We start from the raw sequence: 11,696 nt of genomic DNA, 5'->3' as shown, positions 1-11,696 counted from the left end.
AAGAAGAAAAGAAGAAAAGAAAAGATAGATAAGGGGAAGAGATAAAGAAACAATGGGAGAATAAAGAGCAGAAAAAGAGCGGCGAGTGGGATTCACTGGATGCAGATGTGAGGGGAGGACACATGGCTGGATCAGGGTGAAATATCAGATATGAAATCATTCCGTGGCATTATTAAAGTTTTTTTTGTTATATGTCGACTATTATAATACTAAAGCTGATCAGTCACAAGCACCACCAAAGACCTTCCTCAGAAAATCAAAACATCAACAGACTCGTACGACAAAAACCTCTAAGCAAGCTAGGCTAGATCCAGGAACTCAAATGTCAAAACACACAGCAAGAACTGGTAAAAATCTGCAGAGAGACAGAGTCGCCCCCCTCCCTCTCTGGTTTTAGCGTGTCTGCTGGTAGGGCCTACACAGTTTCTCTCATCTCGCATCCGGAGTCGCAGGAGGGAGAACGTCCTTTGAGGTGGAGGAGGTTTTAGAAGTGGAATACCTGCTGCTGGCCCTGGACTTTGGGGAAATCCTCTTTCTGCTTGCGGGTCTTGGGTCTCTCCAGGCTGCCCTGTTGAAGGTGTTTGAGGCGGGCCGCGACGGTGGGGCCCTTCGTCGGCCCCGGAGAGTTACTGCTGTTCTGTGAGAGCCGAGAGAGGACAGCTTTTAAAGCGCTGAAACACAAACCGCCACGTACGGTGCCTCTTAAATGTTGTTGAATTTTTCTACATTTCTATGCAAAAAATGACTCAAAACATCCCAAAGTCCCAAAAGTCGACAATGGATTGGAAGCTTGGATTTTGCTTCGACTTACTGACTAAAGGTGCACTTCCAAGAAACTGATTGATAGGTTTTAATCCATTCTGACAGTAACTTAAAAGGTTGCACTGTCCTCTGAATGTCCTCAGCAAATAAAAGGCAGGATCTGAATTTGAAACGCCTGCATGTGAGAAAATGGACTCGGTCAACCGCCTCCCTCTCAGTAGCTGTCTTTTATTTTAACAACAAATAAGACTCTCTTTACGCTGCTAAATGTGTCAGAGCTGACAGGAAGTGCGGTCGCTGCTCACAGTCGGCAAAGCGGACCCAAAATGATCACCAGCTTCGATCCAGGCTGACTCTAAGGCATGTTCACCTAGCTGCAGCAGGAGTTAACCCGTGAGTTTCATCACATTAGATGAGATATTAAAGAAATCGTTAACAGGGTTGGAAGAAGAAGCTCAGTTAAGCATCTACAACTGTCACCACACACTTATAGCAATCAGCCATAACATTATGACCACTGACAGTCAGTTTCAGGTGGTGGGATATGTAAGGCAGGCAACATTTTGTCCTCAAAGTTGATGTTTGAAGCAGGAAAAATGGACGGAGTGGAAGGATTTGAGAGACTTTGGCAAACGGTGTCTAGATGACTGGGTCAGAGCATCTCCAGAACTCCAGCTCTTGTGGGGTTGTTCTTGGTCTGCAGTGGTCAGTACCCATGAGGTCCAATCCAGCACACTGCTGAGAAGGTTAATTCTGACAGAACACACAGTGGATCACAGTTTGTTTTGGATGTGTGTGGCTGGAGACCAAGTGTAGACACAAGCATATCCAAAAAGGTTAAAAAAAAGGCAGCTGGACTTGTAGAGTCCAGTCTACAAGTCCAGTTGCCTTTTTTGAACCTTTTTGTATATACCATGACCTGGATGACTGAGAACCTTCACAGACATAGACACAAGCAACAAAACTGGACCACGAAGCAATGGAAGAAGGTGGTCTGGCCTGATGGATCTTCAGTGCGTTTGTGTTGCTTACCTGGGGAACACATGGCACCAGGATGAGATATGGGGGGAAGGCAAGGCGTGGAGGCAGGTGTGAAACCTTGGGTCCTTCCATTTATGTGGATGTTCCTTTGGCACGTACCACCTACCTAATCATTGCTGCAGACCATGACCACCCTTGAAAACAGTATCCCCTGATGGCCTCTTTTACCAGAAGTCTTGTGCAGAAATGGTTTGAAGAACCACAACAAGTAGCTCAAGGTCTTGACTTGGCCTCCAAATTCCCCAGCTCTCAGTCCAATCCAGACTCTGTAGTCCAATCCATGGAGGCCCCCCCACCTCTCGCATCAAAGCAGAACTAGCAGGATCTGCTGCTAACGTCTTCCAGAGGTCTAGAGGAGTCCATACTTCAACGAGTAAGGGGGAACTACACAATATTAGGGAGGTGGTCATAATGTTGTGGTTGATCAGTGTTTTCAAACAGTCTGAAGCTCAAAGAAACAAACAGGCACAAAAGGGTTTGAGTTTTGTTTTTGCAGAACATGTTGCAGAGATGTGAAGGTTTGAGCAGCAGCAGGAAATAAACAGCAGTAAATAAAAAAGGGGAAAGTCGGCAGAAACAGAAGCTCCATCCAGAGGAGAGGAGGAGACAGATGGCTGCTGGTGGTTTTAAATTTACCTTTCTGCCCAGGGAGCCCAAGACGCAGGGGGGCCCGGCCTTTGGTAGAGCGCTGTAGCGTTTATTACAAGGGGTATCTTTTACAGGCGTTCTCTGAAATATCTTTGTTGTTGTGTGACAGGGTGGCAGTAAAGACAAGTTAACCAACACATACAAACAAGATCGGCAACACAAATGACCTGGATGATTAATCGATCTCTTATTGCCCAAGCTGCTGTACCTCTAGCTCAGCAATGATCTTCTCTTCGTCGTCCTCGTCTTGAACGGCCGAGGCTGCGATCACGGGAGGGGTCGAGGCGGGTCGGGGGGTGTCAGACGGGGTCCGCCTCAGCTTCACAAGCGTTTTGGGCATGTCACCGTCTTCTTCCGTCTAAACAGACACAATAAAGACAGTCTAACCTTGGGGCGGCTTGAGCAAGACATGACACTGGTGTGTGAACGAGTGGGTGAACGTGACCATTTAGCATTCACTTCATATAAACCACTGTTAGTATTCCTCTAATAATCAGAATAAAACTTCCTCATGTCACCACCTCATTCAGAACAGACTGATCATGAGTTTTCAATCAGATGTAGAGGGCTGGTGTAAACGTTTCATCATCTGATCTCCTGAACCATGTAAACACTCGATCTGCCGTTTTTTCTCTGGTTGGAATAAATCCATTTTGTCTGAGCATGTTTGCTCCACGTGGGCTAAACATCAGGGGACGAGTTTCCAGGAGGGACAGAAACACGGAGGTAGAAAAACAACCAAGTGTTCAAAAAGATGAACGAAGCTGGAATCAATGTGGACGGCAACGACATCTTTGTCATCTTCTTCTTTTCATCAATTTATTAAAGAACTTCTTTTCCTTCTCCATCTCCACCTCCTTATCCTACTTCCCTTCCTTTTTTCTTCTTCTCCTTCTCTTTATGCACTTGAAGCAGATAAGCGGACCGCTTCTTCTTTCTCTGCATACTTCTTCCCCATATGTCCTTCTCCTCCTCTTCCATCTTCTCTTCTATTGTTCCTCCTCTGTGTTGTTCTTGTTGTTCTCCTCCTCTTTCTCCTTCTCATTCTCCTCCTTCTTCGTCTTCTTCTCCTTCTTCTTCTTATACCCCGCCTTCTCGTCTTTCTCCTCTTCCATCTTCTTCTCCTTCCCCCTAGTTACTTCTCTCTTCTAGTTTTTCTCCTTCTATCTTCTTCTAGTCCTTCTCTTCCTGGTTCTTCTTCTCGCCATCCTTCTCATCTCATCCTCCTCCTCTTTCTTCTTCTGCTGTACTATTTCCAGTAGAACCACTTCATCAATGATATATGTAAACACATATATCTGATCGATCATTTTGTTTCCATGGAAACGGTTCAAATATTCCACAGTACCACAGTTCTCTTCATGTAGATTGTAAACAGAATATCTTTGTGTGTTTTGGTAAAAGAAAATGAACATCTCAAATACAATATTTACACATCAATAATAGCTTATTATCATCTCCACGTGCCTCACCTTCAAGCTCTTGGTGGTGACCACGACTTCTCCCGTGCGGTTGGTGGTGAGGCCGTGTGCCGACGGGAAGCTCCGGCGTGGTGGAGGCGGTGGAGGAGACTTGGAGGGCTTTTCTGTTCGGTACCTGGCTACACTGAGGTCCACTGAAAAGCAGGACAGTTTTTGTCTTTACTACAGAAACACTGCGGAGTGAAAAACAATTAGACAAAGACCACTCACCCGAGCCTCTGTGTGAACCGCCCCCCTCCATGTTGTTCAGCTTCTGGGCAGCTAGCTGCACCTTGCCAGGCTGTTGGTCGGCGCCGGCTGCGTTGGTTGTTGTCGTGGTGCTGGAGGTGCTGGTGGCCGCCGTCCCAGTGGTCCCGGCCGAAGAAGAAGAAGTAGCTGTGGTGGAAGTTATTGGGATGGTGATCTGGGGCTTGGGGGGCACTGCTGGCTTGTTTATGTGCCTGGCAGCGAAGTCGAGGTCTGGGATGGCCTTCATCAGCTCAGCCTGGGTTTCTTCCAGCAGACGATTGATGTCCTGGGCGCTGAACTGGGTCAAGCTGGCACGCTTCTCCTCCCAGTCCCGCTCTGCCGCCTGACATATATACAGATATAGATGAATGAAACACAAAGTACTGACAGGACAAGCTGGAAAAACACAAAAGAGACAGATATATGCAGCAGGTTTTTGGAATGAACTGTGTGCATGTCCCATCTGGTCCCGTCCTGACGGTGTTACGTTGTAGAAAGTGTTTGTTTGTGTGACTGGTTAAAAGGTAAGTATCTGAGGAAAGCTGAAAATACACGTGTATGATGAGCTGAAAGAGACAAATGTGAAGTATCTGTTAAAAACTGAGAACCGTTAATTCATGGTCAGTTATGAGATTTAAAACAGTGTGATTAGGTCACTAGATTAATAGAGACAAACAGTGTGTGAGCTGTAAAAGCAGTTAAAAAGATTAAGAACACGGTAGAAGTGTAAAATCTTTGGTTCATCTATGCTTAATTAATTTTCCCAATGTTTTTATATAAGCCAGCATGATTTGTTATCAGCAAGAAAGTCTTGATTGTTTTTGTCTCGCTCCTTTTAGAGCCAGATCGTGCTAATTTCTTCATTCTAGTGAATACTGAGGAAATGGCACGCCATCACTTTTGTGATTATTCCTTCCTGTTTTCCAAGTAATATGGTGATAGTATGCATTGCAATAATTTCCAAACACACATTTAAGGATTAAAGGATGTATTTCAAAAACAAAAGTTTAACGGAGGGTGCTAAAGTGCAACTCCTGCTCGACGTAGCTGCATGGTTTGCTCTGAGGATTTTGTGTTTTGCAAAGGCACATCTATGCAACTGTATTTTGCACCTTTTCCTGCTTTAGTTTCGTAAGTTTTGTGAGAGGTTGCAAAGCTGTAGTTATATTCTGCTTACTGGGAATCTCTGCTTGTGATAAATGAAAAAAAAAACATGAAAATGTTAAGAAGGTTTGTACCGTACCCCAACTATCCTGTTTTGTATGTGTGTTTTATAATTGCTGTACAATGAATTAATTCTAGTCAACGCTCTAACTGAGGAGACTGCATGATTACCAGTCTGACTTCAGCCGACACAGACTTATCGGCAGGACGCCGACTGGGCAGCTCATCGAGGACTCTGTTTCTGAAGGTCATCGAGGGCTGGACGTCCTGCTCGGGGCCCGAGGCGTCGGGCATCCAGTTGGCCAGGCCGGCGCTGGTGCTCAGGTCGGTGAGGCTGAGAGGAGGACTGTTGAGGATGTCCAGGTCAGAGCTGCGACTCAGGTCCTCGGATCTCTTCGACGTCTGGCTGGAGAAGTCGTCAGGGCTCTTCCACACCCCCTCGGTGACTTGTCTGTACATACAGGGTGAATACAAGAGACTACAATACACACAGGACACCATGAGGTCCTGGACTTTGGAAGAAAAGCAAACTCAAAACTTTTTTAATTGTTCTGTTGATTATATTTTTTTAATTACTCAAATAAATTTTTTTGATTACTCCAACTGAAATTTGATTACTTCGTTCATAAAATGTTAATAATAGTTACACGTTAGACACAACAACCCAAAATAATGCATTTTCATTTCTGGTTTTGTGCAAATGATTCACATCACATGACATGAACCAGAAAAAGTGGGATAATTTCAGTCTGGAGGTTTAAGCGTGAGGAAAAGGATTGAACAAAGCATTGATTAGCTGTACTCGTACTTTGTTCACACTTAAATACAAGTATTTTAAATACAAATGTGTTATAAGACATGAGTAACACATGCTGCCTTCAGATGTTGTCGTGTTGAATGTTGTAAACGAGAAGAGTCCACATGAATGCCTCTAGTGGTATTCACGCCTTAGTAAGCGAAAGATGTCGAAGTTCGTGCGTTGTGACAAGTTTGACCGCCAGACGTCAACAGTTGCGTAGCAGCGATATACTTACGGCCGATATTACTGCTTGAACGCCAAATATTTTGTGTACACGACTTCCCAAATTGTTAACCATGAGCTCATGAGATCCATTTGAAAGCAGGAACTAACAACGCTGTAAATTGTCTCCTTTTAGACGTTCACAAGTTTCAGATTCAGAACTAAATAATAAATAAATGGCAAGAATGAAGTCATGAAATGATTGAATACAAGTACACTTTGTATGATTCTGTCATTAAAAAACGTATTTTTTCTCTAGGGTTCAGAACTTTGTCTCTAAAATAACTAACATCTGGGTGGAGATGAATAAATAAATAAAAACTTAGTGTGTGTGATTACAGTGAGAGGCACTTTACAGCTTGTTCCAAAATATGTATCATCTCCCCAAGTCATGACGCACAAACAAACAGCTGTTCATTTTTCTAATTCAGCAGTAGGTAGATCTATCAGAGACAACAGCTGTTATAATACTCTTCTGACCAGATGATGGTGCTGTTTATTTACATACAGAGAAACTGGGATCAGATCTCTAGTGCTTGCCAGGGACGCATGTGGAGATGCATTTTAATGCTGTGAACACAGGTATTTAAAGCTGGGCAGTTGCAATGGCATCGCCCGGGTCGGATGTTAATGCAAGATCTGAACCAACCCCTATGGATCACTACATACGCTGAAGGATCAGTCATGAAATGGTCGAATTACTGCTATGCAAAGAAACCAGAAACCTGGATTCTCAACAATCTTACCAACAACATTTCATGAAATCATCATGATGAAATAATCATCTCTCTGGCACCTCGTCTGGTGAACTAATTGACCAGAACGTTGCACCATTAACTGCAGCAGCAATATGAAAAAGAGATACTGGTCTCCCGTTTGAACTAAAGTGTGAACAAAATGTCTTTATCAGTCGTTAAACCTTTGTTTAATGACTGAGGTAATGATACAGGAGTCTTATACAGAGAATCCCAGACAATGATAAAATAATAAAAATATCTAAAACTGTGAGCGGACATGCGGAGGGGCGTTTGATGTGAGTACCTGCGCAGCATGCTGAGTGCATCGGTCATTGTGTTGCAGCGCTTCAGCAGGGCGTCCAGGCGGTGAGGCTCCTCTTTCAAGAACTTGACCGCCTCCACCTCCACCCTCAGCACCACCCGCATCTTACTCTGCAGACTGGGGAACTGGTCTGCAAAGGAGAGAGGGGGACAATGGTGTGTCAGATGGACGTTCTGAGATATTAGTGTCAGGGAGGTTAAGAAGACTGCGGAGAACTTTACAGAGAAGACAGGATGCTGCTTTTTATATCCAGATGTTTTCAGTGAAGAAGACTGTGTCCACAAACTTGTTATGGCGCAAAGTTGGTCTGGAGTCTCTCCATTGGGAACTGATCATACTCCAATATAAATCTGCTGGACCATTCAAATCATTCATTCTGGGCTTTATGTGGTGATGGACAGAAGAGTAACAGAGACGTAGTTATACACATCATCTGGGCACCGTGGAGTTGAATTTGTTCACAATAAAATATCTCTGATTAGTTGAAGGATTATCCATTTGCGTCCAGAGATATCTGTTGCTTTTAATCGGTTGAAAAGCCCCTTAATGAAATCCAGACAGTGTTACGCCAGGCTAGTCAATAGGGGTTTAGTCAAAGGAACCTGCTAGATGAGCAGTACCATAGAGTTTGTATTTGTCTTTGGGGACAATTCAAGCGGTATCTCAAATGTTGGACGCCCAGCTTTCCTGAAAATAGTGCACATCAGTTGGTCAAATGTCATCAAAATGGTGTGCCACAGGGGTCCATCCTGGGTCTACTTGTTTTTCCTTCTACTCAGAACTTTAGTATGCAGATTTTTGCAGACAACACCGTTTTATTCACTGCTCCAAGTCAGTGTCAGGTCAGGCTCTATTTCCATCTTTCAGCATTCGCTAGCATTTTAATGAAAACACTTTAAAAGAGGAATCTGGTCTTCTGCACCTCTACCAGTAACTCCCAATTAAAACGTTGAATGGTACCCACATGGCTCTGAGTCAGACAGAGCAGTCTGTCCTTTAAAATCTATATTCGACATTCATTGAACGTCTGTACTTGATTCTTTCTGTGCAACAAGGCTAAATGACACTAAAGACAAGTAGATCTATTTATATTTTGTAGCTATAGAACACAATTGTCATTAGTGTGTTTATCTGATTATGATCAATCTCAGTGAAGCAACCTCATTAAATAACATTCATTCATTCATTCATCTTCTGTACCCGCTTATTCCTGTTAAGGGTCGCGGGGGTCTGCTGGAGCCTATCCCAGCTGTCTGATTAAATAACAATTTAATAATTTACATCCGTGGGCTCCAGATGGACATACTATCCACAAGTCAAGTCACAAGTCTACACGACATAATATACGAGCCTCAGAGAGCCGTGCAGCTACTCGTTAATATTCAAGATGGAGAGTGAGGTACACGGGTCAGAGCAGCAGGACAAGAGGCTAAACCTGAAACTTCATGAATATCAATCATAAGAAGATTCATAAATATTAATATGTGGCTTTGCATGACATTAAAATGCAAAGCATGCGCGTCGCATTTTGGCACTTTTTGTACTTGAACTACGAACAAAGACTTACGCCTTCATGCTGTGGTTTTACTTAGTAAGCACATTACAAAACGTGCAGTGAAAGAATATTTAAAATGTGCAGCCGGGGAATAACACTGGACTGAAATAAAGTAGAAATGAACAGGAATTCAATGATTCAGACTCAGTTCAGTGGCGTGCCCAGGCAGGTGTTACAGTAAACTTCTATTTCTGCTGATTTTTATTTCTGTCAGCAAACCTTATGCAAAGTTGAACAAACAATTCTGTGACTACCCTATCCTCTCTATGAACCTCACTAACACTGGAGCCTTTCTGTGAGTTTGCATGTTCTCCCTGTGTCTGCGTGGGTTCTCTCCGTTTACTCCAGCTTCCTCCCACTGTCCAAAGACATGCTCATTACGGTTAATTGGTGATTCTAAATTGAGTGAGAATGGCTGTCTGTCTCTCTGTTTTGGTAAATGGAACACCAAAAAGCTGTGGAGATTATACACTCCTCTTACTTTTGAGCTCAGTCAGCGTCTCTCCCAGCATCCTCAGCTCTTTGCTCTTCTGCTCCACGTCCTGCTCCGTCACCAGGCCGTGATTGACCGACGAGTTCCTCTGCAGCTCCTCCACGGATTTCTCCAGGTCGCTGTCAAGGTCACACATACGTATCACTCTATTAATGAATGTGGTGCGTAAAGCTGCTATCATAACACAACACGGTATCATTTTAACCACGCTGCAGGCCTCAAACCACTATGGTTCAGACCTTGCATTAACATCTGAGCCCTGCAATCTGATCACAGCTGGCTAGCTTTATGTACCTGTGTTCACACCTGGCATTTAAATACGTCTCCACGTGTGTCCCCAGCCAGCACTGGAGATCTGATCTCAGTTTCTCTATTTGTAAATAAACAGCACCATATTGAATGAGTTAAACTCCTCTTCCAGAGATCACCCCTGTTGAGTAGGTGGTCTTTAATGTGACCCAGGACTCATTGTGTGTTCACACTACCAAAGGATTGAGGTAAAATGTGTCTCCAGACCACCTCCACATGTGGTCTGAGTTCGGAAAAGTCAAATGTGTCCTGGGTGATTTAAGACATGCACTTTAAACTGGACACTTCAGATCAGATTCCTCAGGATGGATGTTGATACAAGGTCTGAATGAGGCCCACGACTCTTTTCACAGAACAGATGTTGAGTGTTAGTTGCAAACATTTGCATTAACAGTCGCTGCTAACAGTATAGGTGCTGTTGATGCTGATGAGGGCTGCACAAAATATCAAATGTCAAGACAAGTACTCTTGCACCAAGGTTATTTATCAAAAGTCACTGAATATCTAAATATATCTATGGCCCATCCTTTAACTGCTCAACAAAGATCTGTACAAATTGATGAGGCTAGATAAACTTCTGTAGATGGATGTTCAGACATTTGAAGGCCGCCTGTGTTGTGGTGCTTGTGCTCTGAACTCACTGCAGCTGCTGGATGAGCAGCTCCTCCTGGTTGAGGTACTTGAGTCTCTCCTCCTCCACCAGGAGGCGCTGTCTCTGGAGCGGGTCCTCCTGCGTGCGCATGGCGTCCAGCATCATGAGGCTGAGCTCGGACTCCGTCTGTCTCAGCAGGGAGAGCACCGAGTCCTGGTTCTCCAGCTGGAAAACAGGTCATGAGGATGGATTAAGAAACGTAGACTCTGTAACTGCAGTTCATCGGGTAATATGTCAGCATTGGTCTGAGATCAGATCACTCAAATGTGTCCTGGGTGTATCCAAATATATTTATATATATCCACATATGTGGACAATTATTAGGGGCTGGGCTATGTTCTCTGAAATGTGCCGAGGGATGAGGGGAGTGACAATGCAAGAAAAAGCTGGATGACTCCTTCCCTCTGTGTGGAGTGAGTTACTGAGTTCAGCACAAAAAAAAGACTCTACAAAGTGCCTCCTCTCCATACCTTGGTACCCTCTTGCCCTGCAAAAACAGGCGCACGTGTTCACCTGAGCTATAACAGGAGAAGAGCGATGCAAAAAAAGATGAAGTTGAAACTAATTCATCGAGGCACAAACAACATCTACCACTGCCAGGTTGAAGGAGTTTTCCTTCAGTTTTCAAATCAGGAGTCTACATGTGCTGTGGACCCCTTTAAGGCTCTGATATTCTGCTGTTATAACAACTGCACCTACCATTAATATAACCAACTTTAAAAAGAAAAACACATAATTTCTCCTTCGTAGTTGCAATAAAGGTACAAATGTGGAGATTATATTCTCTCAGCAAGATGCAAAAACGCTGTGAATCAGAAGAGTTTATTGGAAAAAACTAACAAGAGTCAGGACGAGTTTTTTTATTTATTATGTCATTAGCTACTACTCAGTACTATTCATGGATTATTGGAACACCACAAACTACAACTGGCCTCTGATATTGAGACTAAGCGGATTAGATGTATTTCTACAACAGCCTTAAATACTGACTGTAGAGTAGGACTAATGACAGACTGCCGCCATGAGTGAGATGGATGCACACTATATATCCCCGTCCTCCGGGGGTTACTAGACCAATTTCCTTGGTGTGCAAGCAGCCTTAGACACCTCAGTGTTCAGTTCCTCAATTTAAGAGCATTGAAAAGGTCCGTAAACTTCGCAGCTTACAGAAGTGTACATTGTGTCAGACTGCATTAGTTTTAGCCACATATACCTAATAAAGTGGCCTCTATTAGTCTGCGCTCATGAACAACAAACACCCAGTGACAAATTTTACCTGCTGT

At 43.8% G+C, this 11,696-nt stretch overlaps 1 protein-coding gene across 1 annotated transcript in view; it reads right to left on the bottom strand.

The window, feature by feature from the left end:
* Window positions 1-484: 484 nt before the first annotated feature.
* Window positions 485-11,696, bottom strand: part of srcin1b (SRC kinase signaling inhibitor 1b) — a gene marked incomplete at its 3' end in the record, with an annotated part of 64,087 nt that continues 52,875 nt past the window's right edge. Inside the window, exons 11-18 of the mRNA XM_084568041.1 lie at window positions 10,403-10,578; window positions 9,441-9,571; window positions 7,387-7,534; window positions 5,496-5,802; window positions 4,143-4,503; window positions 3,924-4,066; window positions 2,660-2,809; window positions 485-637 (exon numbers count right to left, since the gene is read on the bottom strand). Of these exons, the coding sequence (XP_084424167.1) occupies window positions 485-637; window positions 2,660-2,809; window positions 3,924-4,066; window positions 4,143-4,503; window positions 5,496-5,802; window positions 7,387-7,534; window positions 9,441-9,571; window positions 10,403-10,578 (1,569 nt within the window). The remainder of the gene's footprint in view (window positions 638-2,659; window positions 2,810-3,923; window positions 4,067-4,142; window positions 4,504-5,495; window positions 5,803-7,386; window positions 7,535-9,440; window positions 9,572-10,402; window positions 10,579-11,696) is intronic.

This window comes from Chelon labrosus, assembly GCF_963514085.1.
Source record: "Chelon labrosus genome assembly, chromosome: 19".
Taxonomy (NCBI): Eukaryota; Metazoa; Chordata; class Actinopteri; order Mugiliformes; family Mugilidae; genus Chelon; species Chelon labrosus.
Note: the sequence above shows the minus strand (reverse complement) of the source record. Positions and strands in the feature narration are given on the sequence as shown.